The sequence below is a fragment of the Bombina bombina genome, chromosome 1, assembly GCF_027579735.1.
Source record: "Bombina bombina isolate aBomBom1 chromosome 1, aBomBom1.pri, whole genome shotgun sequence".
NCBI lineage: Eukaryota > Metazoa > Chordata > Amphibia > Anura > Bombinatoridae > Bombina > Bombina bombina.
The window spans coordinates 164,769,848-164,791,745 of record NC_069499.1 but is presented as its reverse complement, the minus strand read 5'-3'; the positions used below and the strand labels follow the sequence as shown (position 1 = coordinate 164,791,745).

General features: G+C 43.6%; 1 protein-coding gene across 1 annotated transcript in view; it reads right to left on the bottom strand.

The window, feature by feature from the left end:
* LOC128644994 (cytochrome c oxidase assembly protein COX16 homolog, mitochondrial) overlaps positions 1-21,667 on the bottom strand; it is a 473,186-nt gene extending 451,519 nt beyond the window's left edge. The window contains exon 1 of the mRNA XM_053697698.1: positions 21,536-21,667. Within this exon, the coding sequence (XP_053553673.1) occupies positions 21,536-21,601 (66 nt within the window). The 5' untranslated portion in view covers positions 21,602-21,667. The remainder of the gene's footprint in view (positions 1-21,535) is intronic.
* Positions 21,668-21,898: the final 231 nt, after the last annotated feature.

Sequence of the window (21,898 nt, the reverse complement as noted above, 5' to 3'; positions counted from 1 at the left end):
CATCTGCGTTTGTCGACTGTGCCGGAGGGTCGGGGCTCCGCTCCGGCACTAGCGACACTGACCTGGACCGGCCGTATTGTTTGGGTGAGAGCCGGGCAGCCAGCGGTGAGAGGCGCAGTCGACGGTGGGCGAGTCAGGGCGCCGGGACCGGCGCGCCCTGGTGGAAAGGCAGCGAGCCACGTTTGGCCTTCAGGGGCGACCCGATCCGACCAGCAGAAGGAGACTGGTGATCATCGCGGACGGGGCACAGCCTGGGATCCCCGCTCAGCCTGGCGGTTGTATTGGAAAAGAAAGCGGCGGGAATAGCCGCCATCTTGCCGCCACTTCATCATCCCGGCCTTGCTCTCTGAAGTCAAGCTGCAAAGCGGAAAGGACACAGAAACCTGAGCAGGGCTGCTGCCCAGATTACCCCTTTTAACTTCGGGAGGAGACACTGGAGAGGACCTTGCCTATAAAATAGGCCTTGCCGGAGCAGCCATCTGCCGAGACCTCAGCAGGGACCTGGTGAGTTACAGCCCTAACCACGCCACCCCTTTATTATACAAGGGATTCCCTTACTTGTGACTTTACAGTGCCTAACTGAGGGGGGACAACTAACACTTGAAACTACTACTTTGTTACCCTAGTCAGGGTGTCACATTGGGGGCTGGGAGAGGAGTACCCTGAGGAGGCCTCTCTTGCGCACCACTAGGCCCACCAGACCCTCAACTTAATCAGGTTTGCCTTGAGTTCCCCCTGGTAGTTTGGGTGTCATTATCACTCTAAGAGACGCAACACAACATCTCATAGCCATTTAGAGCCAAGTCTCTGCAGCGTTCCTAACTCCCCTTGGGGAGAGAGTCTCCTACCTAGAAGGGTAGCCACATCAGAACTGGGCCTTTAGATCCTCTGCCTGTAAGCTGCTGTTGCTGACACCTTGTATCCCTGCTTAAGGGACAGTTTAAGCATCTGTGTCCTTGTCAAGATCAGACAACCGTCCACACTCACTAACTCTCACTAGACTGTATCAACCTGCCATCCCAGTAAATAACAACTTAAGAGCACTGATAAACTTACACCTACATGTTGCAGGCACCTGAATTACCACTCTCCTGCCACCTTCTTCCAGGACATTCATAAGCTCCTCATGTGGCCTTCCTACCACAAGGCAGCCCAGGCTACAGGTTACTACAGACTGTATATATAAAGTGTATTGATCTGGAACTGTGATTGTTTGTGCTGCTGCGCCAGCTTATGATTCTCTGTGGCCCTTTGCACAGAGTGGAGTGTTTTAATTTACTTAAGTGCTTTGCCATAATATAACCTGTACGTCTTCCTTTCAGGACAAGAGGACCCACACTGCTCAGACCCTAGCCTCTCCTGTCTGTTGACTGCACACAAGTTGTTTGCGGGGTAGGGGAGGGGTCAAACCCAGCCTCCTGCCCAGTGAGTGGATCGACAGGAGACACAGACTCTGGTAGTGTATGCTTGCTAATCCACTTAAGTGTTCTCCATTTTTGCTTTTACTAAACCTTCCCCTTCGGACTCTCCCTTTCCGGCCTGCTCACGTAGGCTGGTCACCTCCTCTATCCCTTTTCCCTTCCAATAGGTCGTACCCCCTTTTCCCTGGGTCCGAGGGGGAATACCTTGTCTAGGCTTAACTAAGGTTTTTCTTTATAAAGCAAAGGTAAATAACAGTAGGCCCCACTGGGCCCCTGTTTCTGTGTGGGTCGGTGTCTTGAGCTAATTGCTCAGAGTTGCGGAGCAGTATTCTGCTCCTAGGCACCGCCATGTGGAGATAGAGGTCATAAGTGGACGCCCGGCCCCACTCAGTCATGTAATACTAATTTGCAAGTGTATTTTCCTTTTCCAAATTTGTCAACCTGTAGGACCTGCATATCTCCCTAGCAATCTCTAAATCCCAGGCTTACCTGTTCAGAACAGGATCCTTTCCTGATTTAAAAATGCCTAACAACACTAAGAGACACTCGAAAACACCAGGCCAGGGGCAGAAGACGGTCCGAGACCACTTCACACAACCAAATAAACACCGTATTGAAGATCCTCTGGAAGATCAGAGTGACTCTGAATCCCTTGGGGATGGATCTCAACCCGACCTTACACCTCAGGTCCGATCACAACACCTGATCACAGAAGATACCCTCAAAAAAATGTTAGCAAATCAAACCATTTCCATAACTAAGGAAATTCAGCGCAATCACGCTGAACTCCGCAAGGACATCTCTGAGATTGGGGACAGAGTGGACTCCCTGGAAAGAAAACAGGACGACCTTGCTACTGACCATACCAACCTGCTGGCATACTCCGAATCTCTGGCAGACCAGATCAGCCAACTGGAATTTAAACTAGCTGATGTGGAGGATAGGTCTCGCAGAAACAACGTAAGATTCAGAGGAATTTCGGAAGACATCCAGCCTGCAGAACTTCAAGCTTTCCTGAAAGACCTATTTAGGGACCTGCTGGGCCCGACAGACGGATTCAATGATACCATGGAAAGAGCTCATAGAGCCTTACGACCTAGAACTGTCTCACAGGAGAAACCGAGAGACGTCATAGTCTGTTTTCATAGTTTTCCATTCAAAGACAAGCTCATGCAGGCGGCCTTCAGGAAACCGCAGATCTCAGAGAAGTTCAAAGACATACAGCTGCTACCCGACCTATCTGCACACACTCTACAACACCGTAGATATTTTCAGCCGGTCACACAGATCCTCCGCAGGGAGAACATCAAATACAGATGGGGTTACCCTACCAAAGTCATTTACGGTGGCCTCTCTGGCTCAGGGTACTGCCCTCCTGGGTCAATGGGGCCTTATGGCAGTGGACTCCAGGGGACCTCCCGCGACCCAATCTAAACTGAGAGTATCGGCCCCAGAGTGGTCGGTGACAGAACAAGGACCGAAGAGACTTAAAACACTCCAGCCTCCAGATCCTACTCAATTGGAGACTCGGTCCTCATGATAAGTGGCTATGGTTGTTTGCCACACCTCAGGAACCTGATAGGCTACAGAATGTCCACTTTTGCCTATTAGTTAAGTTTGCAGTAGGGCAGAGAAACTGAGATGGTTTGGCCCCACACACGCCCCTCCTAAGGTCCCTTAGGCCATACCCTATGGACCCATGTATGTTAGGGTTATGTGTTCAGAAATTTAATTATGATCATTGTTCTATCTTTACAGATTTACAGGTCCACCATACTTCACAGGCCTGATACGACTATATATGTTTACCTCTGCCTTTAATACCCTATACACTTTGAGGCTACGGAATAGGGTGGGTATTGTGTTGGCAATTGTAACTACTAATTGTATGGGACCGCGTTCCACCACTTCATTACAGACCTAGGTGCTTTCTACTACCTTTACAGCTAACGCAATATACCCGGCATTAGTATTTACTATGCCTGGGGTCACACGGACGTGACGTGGTGGAATGTGTTCCCTCTTCCCCCCCCTACTCTTGGGGGTTACACCAATGTAATACCGAGTGGGGCCTACATAGACTTAACTATGCACCTGTATAATCATATTTGTCTCCATTCTATCCTATATATTATGGTTATGTGTTTTGACCCTATTGCATTTACTGTTCCTTGTCAGGTTTCCATGTTAAAATTGATGTTTTTGTTTAGGTTATGCCCTTAACGGGCGAACAGGTTGATACTCAATCACTTGCACTTTTGTTTACCTTCTTATTGCTTATTTATATAGATATTGGAGTGGGGCTGGCCTTCCAGCCCCCCTCGTTACACATTCGCTCTTAGCTCCCCCCCACACTGGTTAACCCACACCAGGGTTCCAACTAGGTGGACTATTTCCACCTGTGCTGTCAGTACATTTCCTTTTCACGTGCTAACCACTTCCCCTAATTCCCAGCCCCCCCACACCTCCCACAGAGAAGGGGATCTAGGTTTCCTAAATATCTCCCCTGCCCATTTACTTTCCTGGACAGGAGGTAGAGAATGTCCCGTTTACGACTATTCACACATAACGCCAGAGGCTTAAATTCCCCCTACAAGAGGAGCTTACTCTCCCGTATGCTACGTCACCACAATCCTGACGTAGTGTTTTTACAAGAGACACACTGGCTGTTAGCCTCCCCCACCAGATTCCACTCTCGATCGTACACGACCATTGAGTGCTCCTCATTTACAAAGAAAGCTAGAGGGACCGCTATCATGATTCACAGGGGGATAGCTTATGAGGAAATCCAGGTACTAAGAGACCCTCAGGCCAGATTCACAGTTGTAGTATGTAAGCTAGACCACGTCACAAACACCCTTGTCTCGATCTACTTACCCAACTCCCATCAGCCTGCTTGTCTCAGGAAAATTCTGAGATTGATTGACCAACATAAACAAGGCAGAGTCATAATAGCAGGGGACTACAACATGATTTGGGACACTGACCTTGACCGTAAGACGTTAAACCCAAATAGGCCCTCTCCCCAACTGACCCTCCTCTCTACACGATTCAAAGCAATCATGTCCGAGTTCGGATATTACGATATCTGGCGTTCTCTACACACCATGGATAGAGACTTCACTCATTTTTCCCAGGTCCACAAAACCTATTCTAGGTTGGATCATATCTTTTGCTCGGCCGGGACTCTGGATTCAGTGCTCCAGTCCAATATCCCTCTATGCCCATGGTCTGACCATGACCCGGTACTTGCGGACTTACAACTCAGTGATCCTTGTCCCCACAAAAGCAGATGGTCTCTCCCACGTAAGATACTAGCGGACATCCCTTTCAGGGAGGAGTTACGAAGAGATCTTATAGATCTCATCCAACTCAACGATAACGGCCAGACCGCCGATGACACACTTTGGGGTGCCATTAAGGCGGTAACCAGAGGCTATATCATCCGTGAGCAAGCCCGCCTTAAGAAATTAGCTGGCCTCTCCCTAGCCCAAGCCCACTGTAGACTAAGACTACTGGAATCTGCTAACAGAACCAAAGTCACGGAAGCATTGTCTTCTCAGATCTCAGCGGTGCGCTCACATATTAACCATCTAGAATTGCGACGTACCCAAGAGAACCTCACAAGGCTCAAACAGATGTTCTATTACAAGGGTAACAGGGCAGACACACTGTTGGCGAACAAGCTACGCCAGAGGAACAGCTCGTCCCGCATACACCAAATCTTTTACAACAACCAGACTCACAAGCTCCCCTCACAGATAGGGGACTGCTTCTCAGACTACTACTCTAAGCTCTACGATCTTGAGGGTACTGAGATCAAGGCCCCTGCCTCCACCAACCAGATCAGAGAATTTCTCGATTCCTTAAACCTACCCTCCCTATCGACGGAACAACAAGAGTCCTTGACTAATCCGTTCACTCAGTTGGAAGTTAAACGGGTCATCCAGCGACTCAAACCTCTTAAGGCCCCTGGCCCTGACGGATTCCCCGCACAGTTCTACAAAACCTACTGCCAAGAACTAGTGCCGTTACTCCTTAGGTTTTTTAACAGTGCCAGGCAAGAAGGAAGCTTTAAAAGGGAATTTTTGGAGGCTGAGATCATTATGATCCCGAAACCAAATAAAGACCCCTCTCTCTGCCCCAATTATAGGCCTATTTCGCTTATAAATGTGGACATAAAAATCTATTCCAAGCTTATCGCGAATCGAATTTGCAAACTTCTTCCTGCCCTGGTCAACCCGGACCAAGTGGGGTTTATACATAACCGGGAGGGCCCTGATAACACCAGGCGCCTCATTAATATAGTTTGTGAATCAACAAGAATGAACAAGCCTTTTTCGGTTATCTCTTTAGATGCCGAAAAGGCCTTCGATAGGGTTAGATGGAGTTACCTTTGGGAGACCCTAGACGTCCTCAAATTCCCCTCTGATATACGCCTAGCTATCCAAGCCCTATATTCCAACCCTACAGCTACGGTTAGGGGAATGGGGTTCCATTCAACTCCATTCCCCATCCGTAATGGTACGAGGCAGGGCTGCCCTCTATCCCCACTTCTGTTTGCCCTGGCGGTAGAGCCACTTGCAGAAACTATACGCACTAACAAAGACTTGATGGGTATTACACTCTCGGGCTCTAAGCATAACATTGCCTTATTTGCTGACGACGTGACTGTGTTCTGGATATACTTGAGGCCTTTGGCTCTCTTTCCTTTTACAAACTTAACGTCCCCAAAACAGAAATTTACTGGTGGGGTTTCTCCCAAAAATCTCCCAAAAATACATCTCGGTCCTCCAGAGGCAATTCGACTTTAAATGGTCTAATAAAAATATCACACACCTTGGTGTTAAAATATCAAATGACCTGAAACAGATGGTCAAAGATAACTTCTCACCCTTGCTGGCAGATCTGCGAGCGTTAAAGAATACCTGGGATCACAAGAGCATCTCTTGGATGGGGCGCATAGCCTCTCTCAAGATGTCATTCCTCCCACGGCTCACCTATCTATTTAGGTGCCTACCAATTAGAGTACCCTCCCACTTACTGTTGCAATTCCAAAGCGAATGCACCAAATTCATTTGGCAGAATAAAACCCAGAGGATAGCCCATAAAACACTCCAGTTCCCGGTTCACTTGGGGGGTTTGGCCTCCCCATCCATAATTAAGTATTATGAGGGAGCCATGCTCACGCATATCTCCCAGTGGGGAGTTTTGCAATCTCAAGACAGGTGGAGGGATATCGAACAAGCTTCATTGCCCTTTGATATCTATCTAAAAGATTTAATCTGGACCCCGGTCCACAGTCGCAGAACCTTGAACATCCAAAACCTTGTAATTGTAGAATGCTTGGCGGTTTGGGATAAGATCCGGCACCGCAAGCTGATCGCGCCGCATCCCTCCCCAATTACCTCTATCCCTGGCCTATTTACGGGCCTCCCGGATACACACCCCAACACATGGGCTAGAATGGGGGTGACACAAGTTTCGGATCTCTGGTCTGCGACCAGTGGAGATGGCTATCTCAGGTTGTCTAGGGACAGCCTTGGTAAAGATGTCCCACCTTACCTCCACTTCGAGCTTACCAGGATTAAGAGTTTCCTATCTAGTTGGGGCTTTTCCCCCTCTGCTTCGCGCCCACTTACTCCATGGGAATCTACTTGGAAGGGTGGGCGCAGACTCTTTAAACCTCTGTCGAGACATTACTGTCTGCTAGAGGGCACGGCACCCCCGGACCTGGCCCCGCATTTGAACAAGTGGGACGCTATCCTCCACACTAGAATCTTGGCTAGTGCCTGGCAAGGATCTCTTACCCTGACCAAAAAATCCTTGCATTGTGTGACAATGTTTGAAACGCACTATAAAGTCGTTTCCCAATGGTACCTGGTCCCAGCGCGATTAGCCAAGATGTTCCCGACGTCCTCCCCACAATGCTGGAGGGAATGTGGAGCTCAGGGGACCATGCTCCACGTCTGGTGGGACTGCCCCAGGTTGTCTCACTTGTGGAATCTGTGTCTCCGCACTCTATCTGCTCTCAAGATACAGTTACCCAAAAGCCCTGCCACAGCACTTCTACATTTAAACCTACAAGCCCTCCCCAAACACCAACAGATCTTTTGTGTCTACCTTCTATCTTCAGTCAAAACCTGTATTGCTAGATGCTGGAAGAAAGCTTCCCCCCCTGGCTGGTCGGATATCCTTAGGAACATGGCCTATTTGCAGACCATGGAAAGGGATATATTCTATAGTCTAGACAAAAGTGACCTGTTTGAGATGGTCTGGGCAGACTGGACGGAAATACACGACACCACATGGCTCCCCCAGGTCAGGGTATAGTAATGCACATATTTCCCACCTTAGACAAATTCCGATAGGTACCCTTCAATCCCCCCTTCCCTCCCCACCCACAAGGATGAACCCCTCCCCCCCACCTCCCCCCTCCCCTTCCCCCCCCCTCCTCCCCCCCCCTCCCCCCTCCCCCCCCCTCCTCCCCCCCCCCTCCCCCCTCCCCCCCCCCTTCCCCCCCTCCCCTTCCCCCCTCCCCCCTCCCCCCTCCTCTCTTGATAATTTCTTGCGTAATGTACTGACTTCTATCTCGGATACTTCAATGACTCAGTTGTATCCTTTCTAATGGATTTTTCCTTTTGTTTGTTTGTATTTCATTCTAGTACTCTATGGTTTACTTTGTACTATAATGTGTAGGGGATCTGTGAATCCCCAGACAGTGTTATACTTGTTAAAAGAAATAAAAAATTTTAAATAAAAAAAAAATGTCTAACCCCCTAATGTGATCCCCCTACACCGCCGCATACATTAAAATTATTAACCCCTAATGTAATCCCCCTACACCCCCGCCATCTATATTAAAATTATTACCCCCTAATCTGAGCCCCCAACCCCGCCGCCACCTATATTAACTATATTACCCCCTAATATGATCCCCCTACACCGCCGCCACCTATTTTAACTACATTACCCCCTAATCTAATCCCCCTACACTGCCGCCATCTATATTAAAATGATTAACCCCTAATCTAATCCCCCTACACCGCCGCCACCTATAATCAATGTATTATCCCCTAAAATACTAAAATGTCCATACCCTAAACTAAATTACAAATAGCCCTGAAAAGGGCCTTTTGCAGGGCATTGTCCCAAAGTAACCAGCTCTATTACCAGCCCTTAAAAGGGCCTTTTTGCGGGGCATTGACCCAAAGTAACCAGCTCTATTACCAGCCCTTAAAAGGGCCTTTTGCGGGGCATTGCCCCAAAGTAATCAGCTCTTTTACCTGTGAAAAAAAAGGAACAACCCACCACCCACACACCCTTACTGTAAAACCATTGTCCCAAAGTAATCAGCTCTTTTACCTGTAATCTGACCCCCCTACACCGCCACCACCTATATTAGCAGAAGTCAATTGGAATATTGTTTAAAACGGTATTCTCTACCTGAATCATGAAAGAAAAAAAATCTGGGTTTAGAGTCCCTTTAACTTGGAGTCAGCACTGATTGGCTACAATGCAAGTCTGTCAAAAGAACTGAAATAAATGGTGCAGTTTGCAGAGGCTTAGATACAAGGTAATCACATAGGTAAAAACATAAATTATGCTTACCTTATAATTTCCTTTTCTTCTGATGGAAAGAGTCCACAGCTGCATTCATTACTTTTGGGAATTAAGAACCTGGCCACCAGGAAGAGGCAAAGACACCCCAGCCAAAGGCTTAAATACTCCTCCCACTCCCCTCATCCCGCAGTCATTCTGCCGAGGAGCAAGGAACAGTAGAAGAAATATCAGGGTGAAAAGGTGCCAGAAGAATATAAGGACGCCCCACATAAAATTAAAGGAATACTAACTTTTGCTGACCTTAAGCAAAACGCACTCAACATTAAACATTGCAATGTTAATATAAATAAAAGGTACCTTTTCATTTTGAAAAACGAAGCTCCCTTTAGCATAAAAATAAACTTTTACTTTCTGTCAATGACGTTGTTATCCAGCCCTCAAATGTGGCCGTCTAAGCAATAACATACTTGCCAATCGTATGGCCAGTATTAGCATGTCATTTAAATACATTTTCGTCACTCATCGCATGCGCAATTGTTTTCTATTAGTCTCGCATGCGCATATTGGCACAGAAGCCGACATAGCTGACAACAGACAGAAAATAACGCATGCGCACATTAAATTTCAATCTATCCGATGACGTTGCGTGAAATCGCGCATGCGCATTGCGCCCGGTAGTCGCCATCTTCCAACTGGAGTTGTCCTCCAGGATTGGAATACAGCTACGGACTATAAATCAGTGGGTTTGGAAAACAATTAAAATTAAATAAGTTATATATTGAAAACTAATAAGATTTCAAATAGGATGTACATTTAAAAAAGATTTATTTAACAGTATACTATTGTTACAACACGAGAGTATATTTGACTACAGTTGCCCTTTAAGCTGTGGACTCTTTCCATCAGAAGAAAAGGGAAATTATCAGGTAAGCATAATTTATGTTTTTCTTCTTAAATGAAGAGTCCACAGCTGCATTCATTACTTTTGGGAAAACAATACCCAAGCTATAGAGGACACTGAATGCCAAGATGGGAGGGTACAATAGGCGGCCCATACTGAGAGCACCAGGCCTGAACCTCTACCCAATAAGAAATCCCGCTTCGTCCGATGCCGAGAAAAAAGGAAAATCCCCAGTGACACTGACTCGCAGCCAGTCCAGAGCCAAACTAGAGACTGCAAAATGGACTCGACTAAGCCAACAGTCCACCAAGAGTCAACGTCGCCCAATAGATGGTCCCCCACCACTCACTGCTCACAAATGAAGGGTAAAGCAGCCGAAATCCTTAAGGGGAACAAGGCAAAGGAGGACAGAGGAAACCGAAAGGTCCCTTAGTACGAAAAACAACACCTCAAAGAGTGGGCCCAGCACACAGACACAAATAAACCCAAACAGGGAAGGAGGCCACGCCTATACCAGGCGAAACCTGAGATAATACCGGGCACGGAGAACCGAAGATCTCCCCAACATCCTGCAAGCATGGAACTCAACGAAAAAGACAAGCCCAAGTATTAGACGGTGAAACAGCGTGTAATAGACCCAGGCGAAACCCCAAGTTCGAGAACACAGAGTCCAAAACAGGACGACACAGAGGGAGCTTGCAAGGAAGAAGAAACAGACCGCACAAAACAGTCACCTGACAGAGGGCACGCTCCAGGCAACCCAAGCCGCCGGACCTACTCACAGGTCCCTAAAAAGGGAACACAAAGCCTCCATCGAGGCCCCCCGAGAAGGAGAAAATACCTGAAAGAGCAAGGAGAAAGGAAAAACCATCTCCTAGCAGACTGAGCTATCAGAATAGACTCAGCATGCTCACACATCCCAAAAGGATACTGTGACCCATAGACCGCTCAGGCATCCTGACCTGCAGACCCAGCGGGGCCACCAATACAAGGGAACAAAGAATCCTGAAACTGGTATAGGAACGAGGGTAAAGATGGCAGAGCCATCCCCCCAGAGTACAACCCAACTCTGAAAACAGACAAGGCCAAAGACCTAAGGATCTATAAGAACAAGGCCCCACAGTCTGACATGGAACCAGCAAGATTCCAGGTGGAACCAAGTCCACCTTCCACTTCCCGACCAGGAGAAGCCCCAAGTAAGGACTCCATCTCCCTAAGAAGAGGATATTCTCTAAAGAAAAAGGGAAGAGGCCGGATGGGCAATAACCGTCCTCAAGGCCCAAATCCACCGGCTAAACAGGAAGAAAAATCCCCCGCAAATGTCCTAGAAAGGACCCCTCACGAGTAGCTCGCCCAACAGAGGCACAGCCAACCCATTCGCCTGCAGAGCAGAGAAACCAAGGGTACACTGGCAAACAGGGAAATGCAACCTTAAGGCGCACCAGAAACTGGAATCCAGCGCCAACAGCTGGGTAGAAACCCACAATTCTTGAGGCGCAAGCCACCCAGCTAACCCCAGATGACATGGGTTACTCTGTGACAAGGAGTAATAAATACTCAGATAAACTGGGCCAACCCTGACCCAGTCACGTAGATAGAGCAAGGACATAGCCCCAGTTCCCACCACCGTGGAACATCCCGACCAGCCCCGAGATCCAAAACAACCCAAAACTGGGACAGGAGCAAAGCCCCAGAAAGAGGAAGACTCAGGAAGAAAAACAGATCCGGGTACCTAATAGTTCAGGCAACTATACCCTGGAACTAAACACCCCGACTGGCCAAAAACCAGACAAAGGGAATGGAGCATATCCAGAGAATCCGGACAGAGAAGAGAACTCAAAAGCCCCGACCAAAGGAAGGAACCACCCCTAGATAAAAGTCCAACTCTCCAAGGAGCAAGGCTAGAAGTCAAATGAAGGGACATCACAAGGTCTCAGGACAACAGAAGGGATACCTCGAAGTTCCCAAAACCCTACTAGCAGGGCTAGTCTCACGATCACCTCCACACAGGCAGAGGACACAGGGGAGAGAAAGGTGCTAAGCCTTCCAAGCTCAGGGAAACCCAGAGCTAAGCAAGTCCCTACAGGGATCAACCATCGTCCGGAACACAGATCCCATTGTGTCCAGAACACAGATCCCACTTCCATTGTCTCACCCAGAGACAATAGAAGTAGACCCAAAGGTCACATAACTCAGACAGACCTTACGCTGCCCAGAGTAAGAGCCGTATTTAGATACACTAGAAACAGCTTACATGCACCCCTTTAAGGTGCCAAAAGCTGCAACAGGTTTCAAAATACAAAACCTTCTGCATGCTGGACAGCTATCCATACAAGCTGTTGGATCAAGCCCCAATAGGACCATCCAGAAGCCTACGACTGAAGGCCAAACCACTCAAACAGTGGTAATGGGGCACTACGCCCGCCAACCCTCCCCCACATGGAGGAAGAAACTCTAGGTTCGGATGAGATCAGATGTCAGATAGAGTGAAGCAGCGGAACACTCACCTGACCGGTCATCTATGACTGAAGGCTATAAGGACTGAAACAATCCTTTCCCGACTCGCGAACCCACAGGTCCTCTCGAATGCTTAGTTGAACATAAAAAACAATGATAACCTGAGCACTCAACGCTAATACCGAACCAGTCCAGCAGAAACAGCCCCATGTGTCTGAACAGCCACAAAACCGAACAAACCCGACAGGACCAGGCTGTACTCAGGGTCCTAACCGGCAAGCTGCAGAAATTTTCCCATTTAGAGGGAAAAAAAGAAAAACAGACATTATTAAACATAGGACTAACATGTCCAAACAACTTCCGAAGAAGTAACAAAAAGTATAGATCCCAGATGGTTCCCGAAGTAAACAGACACAAATAAAAGGCATCCCATCGGATGCAAAATAAAATATAAGGCAACTCGAAGGTAAACGCCCAAAAGACACAGGCCTACCCGCAGGACCAGCCAAACGGAGCCCTATCTTTATCAGACTGAAATTCCCCATATCTGTTAACGATAGGGTCATTCAATAACTGAAAAAAAATGTCTGAGCAACACGCTACGGTGCGCAATCCTGTAACGAAAGGCACAACACTCCGGAACAGTTACCCCCGCGGGGAACTGGAGAGGCCCACCCCAAGGTGGAAAGTCCGGGACAATAGGGCAAGAGCAAAATCTCAAAAAAACGTCTGGACTCTCCAGACAGACCATCGCTAACATTATCTGAAAGCGAAAACGTGCTGCAACCTCTGGGGGGGAACACGCCACCCCTCATGGAGGAACCATAAACTGGGTTACCCGCATGTGTAGAAGTATGAATTGGTAGGGAACTCGCCTCTTGGAGGAAAGGGCCCCCAGAGGCGGATGGCTCAGCAGTCCCCCGATTCCCCGAGCACAAGGAACCAGGCGCTCTTATATGGCATACGGAACAAAACTGGTCTACATGCGACAATGAGGCCAATCCGGAGTCATCACTGGACACAGAATCTGAAATCAAAATAGTCTCGGTATCAGAATCCTCTGTAACTGAATCTGAAATGGAGTACAGCATCGGAATCCTCCATAACTGGATAGAGGAAATATCAATATGGACTAAAGTATTAAAATAAAAACGGCACCTGACACCCACAATGGCTGGAGCACTCACCACCTCCTATGACCAGACCCCTGCGGACTAGAATATCTCCTTCGCCACATGGTCAGGAATGCGGAAATGGGGAACGGAACCACGCCCGAACACAAGGTGAACTGTACAGTCCAAAATAGCGTGCCCAACTAAAAGGCCGCGTCACTTCCAAAGGCCTCAAAGTTCCAACCACGAGCCCCTAAACATCACACATAAGCAGGTTGAATCAGATAACAAACATGATTATAAACACCCCTGTTCAATAACCCCCCTCAGGAGATATTAACCCTCGATTCCAAGATACTAACAGAGACTCACTGAGGCCCTTATGTCATATAGTTAGACCCGCAAGGTGTTGTAGCCTCTCGGAAAAACATTCACATTACAGTACTTTGACGATAAAGTAAAATGAAACAATCTTACCAGAATCTATGCCGTGGAACAGGAACACAGCCTTTCAAGTGTGACGAATAGTGGCATCGCCTCCACCATGGACTTGAGAGAAGAAAGCAGGCAGCGGAGCAAAGTTCGACAATGCCGATTGCTTAAGGAGCTGTTAATATGAGTCGGGATGGTTTCACAGAAAGACTCTCCCTGCATCTCTGGACTCTAACTTGCACCACTACTTAAAACTCCTGTCCCATGCTGAAGAGTACTATCCTCCATAAGAGACAAAAAATAAAAATGAAAAATTCTGACACTTCTCTGCCAACCTCCTGGGACGAAAGGCAAAGAATGACTGGGGGATGAGGGGAGTGGGATGAGTATTTAAGCCTTTGGCTGGGGTGTCTTTGCCTTCTCCTGGTGGCCAGGTTCTTAATTCCCAAAAGTAATGAATGCAGCTGTGGACTCTTTCCATTTAAGAAAAAGTGTATTAATATAACCGTGTTGGTTATGCAAAACTGGGGAATGGGTAATAAAAAGGGATTATCTTAAATATGCTTCACGTGCACATGCACAGTAAACAAACGATTTTTGCCAATACGAGTTTATTGCAAAAATGCTTTTATTTAAAACTGAAATGCCCTGATGTACAATATCAGTTTTGGCTGGAATGTCCCACTAAATATCTTTGATCAGAGATATCATAAAATGTAGAGTGCTACAAAGCAGGATTTATTTTGGTGTCTCAGAGAATATCAGGTTTAAAAGCCCCAGGCAAGTGCAAGCATAGATTTCAAATCTTTGCGTGTATCTTGTCATGCTGTGCAATATTCCTGCCTGGAGTGACATCCCACTGTAGACTCGTACAACTTTTGTCAAGGCAAATTCACATTCTATGAGTCTGTAAATACGGAGCCTCACAGGATTTTATCAAACAAGTGCAGTGAAACATGTTAATAAACAGTGAGATAACAAGGTTGCAAAGGTATAAAGAGTGTGAATATTGCTTAGTTTACAATCGCAGAATATAAATTGAATCCTCAGAGGGTGAAAGATAGCACCTGAGAATATCTTAGCTTTGCAAGAGTTATTCACAAATGGGCAACATCCCAATGCAAATAAAAGCTACACAAAAAAATTCTTAAAGTATACGATACAATGATTATTTTCATGAAGAAAAAAAAAAATATAATTTGTCATGCGACACAGACTAAAGAAAATGACACAACAGGGATTAGGTGATACTATGCGACACGCTCTCTTTGCAATTAAAGGGACATTTGCAATGTACATTTCACCTATTTAATGTGTTCTCAATTATCCATTTTAGTTGCAGGAGAGTTATTAAAGGAATATTAAACCCATTTGTTTTTGTTCAGATAGAGCATGCAATTGTAAGCAACTTTCTAATTTACTCCTATTAATTTTTATTTGTTCTCTTGGTATCTTTATATGAAAAAGCAGAAATGTAAGCTTAGGAGCCAGCCCATTTTTTGTTCAAGCGCTACCCAGGGTGCTGGACCAAAAATGACAATAGAAGTAAAGAAAAAATGATAATATTTGGGTTTAATATCCCTTTAAATTGCTTACAAACAGACCCGTTACCTTCATTTTGTCATTCAAAAAGATGTGCTTTGGCTTGTTAAAACTATCATCTTTACTGAAAATATGAATACTACAGTATTCTCTGATCATTGTTTTTCAACCTCGGTCCTTAAGTACCCCCAATGGGCCAGGTTTTCATTATAGCTGAACCAGTGTGCAGGGGAAATAATCAGCTTATGGGGGAGAGCAGGCTAGTAACCATGGTTACTAATAAGCTGATTACTTCACCTGTGCACTAGTTCAGCTATAATGAAAACCTGGCCTGTTGGGGGTACTTGAGGACCGAGGTTAAGAAACACTGCTCTAGAGAGAAAAAAAAATAGGTTAAAAAATATTTTAACAAGAAGCAGCAGCAGTAACCAGCCTTCATCTGAGGGTGGGAGAGATAGGTACTGAAACCTTTTCAATTAGTCTCTAAGTATTTGCCTTTGTGTATAAAAATAGATAAGATAAAGTCTGCTCTTTCATTTGAATGGGCATGTTCTTGAGAGCAATAATTTGAACACACACATCTATTTCAGATACATAAATGAACATAAATGAGTTATTGATCATTAATTTAATACACTGCATGTGGTATAACAAGTAAATAGAAATACATTAAGGGGAAAACTATTTTTCAAGGAATTTTTTGGCTAGCATATTAATTTATTTTAATACTACAGAAAAGGCTTGTAATAAGGTGTTTTATGCCCCTTTAATAGTTTTGTGTAAAAACAAATGTCCTAGATCCAGTCCTTCACCGCTGAGCCATTTCAATGCACTGAGCCCATTTTACTGACCTCTGTATGATTTGAATTTAATAATAAAGGGACATGAAACAAAAAAAACATTTCTTTCATGATTCAGCTAGATAATACAACTTAATCATTTACTTCTATTATAAAATTGCCTTCAGTCTCTTGGTGTCCTTTGCTGAAGGAGCGGTGATGCAGTATTGGAAGCTAGCTGAACACATTGGGTAAGCCAATTAAAAGAGGCGTATACTGTATGTGCAGCAACCAATCAGCAACTAGCTCCCAGTAGTTTGTTGCTGCTCCTAAGCCTACCTGTGTATTCTTTTTTTAAAAGGATACAAAAAGAACAAAGCAAATAAGATAAACTGGAAAGTTGTTCAAAATTGCATGCCCTCTCTTAAAGGGACAGTATACACTCATTTTCATATAACTGCATGTAATAGATACTACTATAAATAATAAGATGCACAGATACTGATATAAAAATCCAATATAAAACTGTTAAAAAACGTACTTAGAAGCTTTCAGTTTAGCTCTGTTGAAAAGGTAGCTGGAAAGCCCACTGCAAGTGGCAAATAAGACACTCCCCCTCCCCTTCTTTTGCATGTGAAAAGACCCTTTACACAAACAGGAGTAAGCTGGAGAAGGTAGCTGACGGTATTCACATAAAACTTTGGGGCTTGGTTAGGAGTCTGAAAATCAGAGCAATGTTATTTAAAAATAAGCAAAACTATACATTTATTTTTTTTTAAAAACTTTATGGGCTATATAAATAGATCATCTACAAAACATTTATGCAAAGAAAAAATTAGTGTATAATGTCCCTTTAATAATGAAAGTTTATTTGGGTGTTGGATCGATAGAAAACATATATACAATAGCAGCGGTGTGTTGGCTCGAGAGGAACTAAGTAGCTTCTACAGAATAATTTCTAAATGCTTCTTTCTTTTGCAAAATGAGATACATGATAGTGTTGCATATTACCTTGATGTGAGTACAAAACCTGTTCTCCCCCCCACCCTACTACTTTTGAAGTCTATTTTTATTTTCTTTATTATTATTTTTTGTCTATATCTCTTTATTTTTAAAGATGTGTCCAATCCTGCCCATATGTTATTTAATTTTAACCTTTTTTGAAACCTCAGGGCAACTCCCTTCCCTTTCCCATTCCTTCTTTTTATTTTATTTTTTTATTTTTTGTCTTTCCCTTTTTCTACGTTATATTGAGAGGCATTCATATGAACATGTGATACAAGTTACCCCCCAATTACTGGGGTTTTGATGTACTTGCCTTATGTAACAGTTCACTTGTTGTTATATTCATGTTGGAAAAAACTTAATAAAAATATTTAAACATAATAATGAAAGTTTAAAGGGGCATGAAACCCAAAATTGTTCTTTCATGATTCAAATAGATTATATATTTTTATTACAACTTTCCAATTTACTTCTGTTATCAATTTCACTTCATTCTCTTGGCATCTTTTATTAAAGCAGTAATGCACTCCTAGGATCTTCTGAACATATTTGTAAGCCAATTAAAATGGCCATAGAAGTTCAGCCAGCAATCAGCAGGTAGCTCCAAGCGCCTGAGCCGATCTAATATGCTTTTCAACAAAGGATACCAAAAGAATGAAGCACATTGGATATTAGAAGTTAATTGGAAAGTGGTTTAAAATTTTATGCTGTGTCTGAATCATGAAAGAAAATTTTTGGATTTCATATCCCTTTAATTGTCCTTAATTGTTAAGTGTCCTTTAAATGTCATATCCAATTACAAACACAAATCAAATATGCTTTTTGTCTTTTTTTGTTTGTCAGAAATCCTGCGCTTTACAGACATACACAAAGATGACAAAAAGGCATCAACTAGAATGTAAAATAGTGTTTTTATCAGACTCTATAGTGTGCATGGTAAACCACAGCATCAGTCAATAAATAAATTATGCAATCAGTTATTGAAAATCAGATGGTCAACGTTTTTTACATTTAAATATATTTCAAAAGTCCCCTTTTGCCTAATGGTGCGGGTGATCATCAGAATCATGAATTCCCCTCTTTTTTCATGAGGGGGTCTCACACCTCTAACATTAAAGGGACATGAAACCAAAAACATTTCTTTCATGATTTAGAAAGAGCATGCAATTTTAAATAACTTTCTAATTTACTTCTATTATCCAATTTACTTCCACCTCTTGATATTCTTTGCTGAAAAGCATATCTAGATATGCTAAGTAGCTGCTGATTGGTGGCTTCACATAGATGCCTTGTGTGATTGGATTACCCATGTGCATTGCTATTTTTCAATAAAGGATATCTAAAAAAAATAAGCAAATTAGATAATAGAAGTAAATTGGAATGTTGTTTAAAGGGACACTGAACAAAATTGTTTTGTTTTGTGATTCGGATAGAGCATGCAATTTTAAGCAACTTTCTAATTTACTCCTATTAGCAAATGTTATTCATTCTCTTGGTATCTTTATTTGAAAAGCAAGAATGTAAGTTTAAATGCCGGCCCATTTTGGTGAACAACCTGGGTTATTCTTGCTGATTGGAGGATACATACATTCATCCATCAATAAACAAGTGCTGCCCAAGGTTCTGGACTTTCTTTTTCAAATAAAGATAGCAAGAGAACAAAGAAAAATTTATACTAGGAGTAAATTAGAAAGTTGCTTACAATTGCATGCTCTATCTGAATCACAAAAGAAAAAAATTGGATTCAGTGTCCCTTTAAAATTGTATTCTCTGTCTGAATCATGAAAGGAAATTTTTTGGTGTAGTGTCACTTTAAGAGGACATAACATTCCATAATAGCCTCCTCCCCCCCAAAAAAACTGATTGATGTCTAGTGGTAAAGGTGATTACTATAGAATAAAATAATAATAAATGAGAAAATGTATTTTTATTTAACCCACTGCTTTAAACACTGTCCATAAAATATATCCACAGAATTTCATACTATAGAAATTTCTTGTTGAAATTGCCACCACTATTTCCCCTTCATTAAAGTGATAGTAAATCCTAGCGTTTCTGAAAGGCTAGAATTTACCAGTGCACCAAATAAATGGGGACTTTCAGTCATGAAGTATAAAATACTTCATGCTGAAAGTTCCTTTATTTGCCTGTAGTGTATGCTGCGTTGAGCGCCTCAATCCACCCAAAGCAGAACTCTATTTTTTCAATGAGGTGACGTTTCCACCTCTTAGCCAATAGCCATGCGGCCCAGCTGACATTATGCCGGATAGCTAGCACGCTATTGGCTAAGATCACCTCACTGAAATATAGCGTTCTGCCATGGACGGCCTGAGGCTGCAGACAAATAAAGAAACTTTCAGCATGAAGTATTTATGTTCATGACTGAAAGTCCCCTTTATTTGTTGCACTGGTAAATCCTAGCGTTTAAAAAATGCTAGGATTTACCATCACTTTAACTCTTCTAATACATATCTCTCAGTAAGTTCTTTAGCAAAACTGAAGGGTATGGAATAGGCATGAGCATTCGGATGCTTCGTTAACATCCGAATGAGGAACAAAGTGGCCGTTCATAGTGTATGACTCTTTTCGGAGTCAGATCCCTTCTTGTGAAAGTGCAACAAACTAAGATCTCTGGAAATCCAGATCTTAGTGTGAGCCCCAAGGCAGAACATACAGTGATGTGAGATGTCATCACAGAAAATGCAGCATGTCTGCAGAAAGAGCAGGACACATGCAGGCACTGTTAGCGCTTGAACCTTGTAGTGCTGCTCCACATTAGACAGTTATCTTCAAACAGAGCTGTGCTCTGGCTGCACTGTGTAAGTTTTTCTTAGCACAGTGCATCCAGAGCAAAGTGCTTTTTGAAGTGAGCAGTCAAATATGCAGTAGTGCTGCAAAGCAGCAGCACATTGCTTGTTGACTGGCTCTCAGAGAAAAAAAAACTCAAACCCGCACCCTAGCCTTTCCCAGTCTACAAAGCTGTTTATTCTGACTGTAAGACTTTAGTATGAGCTTTGCATCTTTTTTATTACTAAATTTAAAAATTTTCTTTTTTGAATGCAGCTAATTTGCAATGCAATTTTCAACTACTGCACTATATTATACAACGTTAAAATTTGCTTTATTCTTCAGTTAATCAACACATTGCAATTGAACTGGTGCCTTAGTGTAACTAATTTAAAATTGAATTTTATTAAAAAATGACCTGCAGAAAATGTTTCACTAAAAAAAAATCTCATCGCAGAAAGTGAAGAAAAGTTCTGCCTCTGGGAGTGTGAGGCACTTTCACAAAAAGAGTCAAACGCCACCAGCAGCCACCTTCTTCCGCATTCAGATGCTAACGAAGCATCCAAATGCACATGCCTAGAGCAGAACACTTCTCTCATTCCTCCACTACCCCAACAACATAGAGGACCACATCTCCCAAGTTTAGGGAGAAGTGATCAGCGTGTACATGTATGTGTTCTCCAAATCTTACGCACACATCCACCAGATACACCATTTTAGGCATCAGGATAATACTGTCAAGAAAAACAAGTAGACTGGGTTAATGTAAAGGGTTTTTAAACCTGTCTTCTGGCCTCCATAAAAGGACAGATTTTAAGTATTACCATGGGTGAGAGCAGGCTAATAACCATGTTTACTACTCAGCTGATTATTTCACCTGCGCTCCAGTTCAGATATCCTGAAAATCTGGCCTGTTAGGGAGGTCCAAGGACAGGGTTGAAAATCCCTGGGTTTGTATGAAGTACTGAATAACAATAATACAGTAATCTTGAGGTGAATTGTAGTTATGTCAAATATATACATTTACATATAATGACGAAACAGGCAGTAGCCAATCTTAACACCAAAGGGAGCGCTTTACGATTGGCTACAGCGTGATTCGTCATTTTTCACTGAAATAGACTATGCTTTGAGGGCGGAGTAACGACAGAATGTATAAAAAAATGAAAGGATGATTATTTACATATTTCGTGTCTGCAATGATTTTAATCAATGAAAGTGCCCTTCATTTACTTTTTTATTACAAATATTGTTAAGCGTATATCTTAACTTTACAATAACTTTATGACACTGACCCTTACTTTGCTGTCACTTGTAAAAAAGAGGTTTAATGTTCTAGTCCTTCAAGAAAAAGCCAACAAACCTTATTTTACTTTGAGAGTCTCTCTGTGAAAAACAGACCTAACTCCCCTGACAAATGACGTATTGGTGACTTATGATCATGATAGGGAGTCGGGACTAAGCATTACCATTTTGCAGACTATAATCTGAGTTGAATTTTACTATACACGTGACTTGCCTTACTGTCACACTCACCAACATCGGCGCTCCGTATCGCAAGGTCTTATTCCTGCTCAGTGTGCGCCACACCGAGCTTGTCATTTTACTTTTTCCTAATCACCTTGAGGGAACAAAATAACCATTACACAAAGTACACCCAATTTCCGCTATATTCCGTGTACTCACATTGGAAATAGCAGGTTCTACGAGTGCATCTGCTATATTCGTTGTCTAACAACTAGTACCGGATTCATAAGTTCCGGACTCAGACCTCAAGTGTACAGTGGAAATCTATGCATTAGTTTAGTTAAAGGGATAAATAGTGATGGCGCTTTTAAAATAAATATTTCTTAAAATGACATACAGCCTTGTAACTTCGTCTACTAATTAAAAATGCCA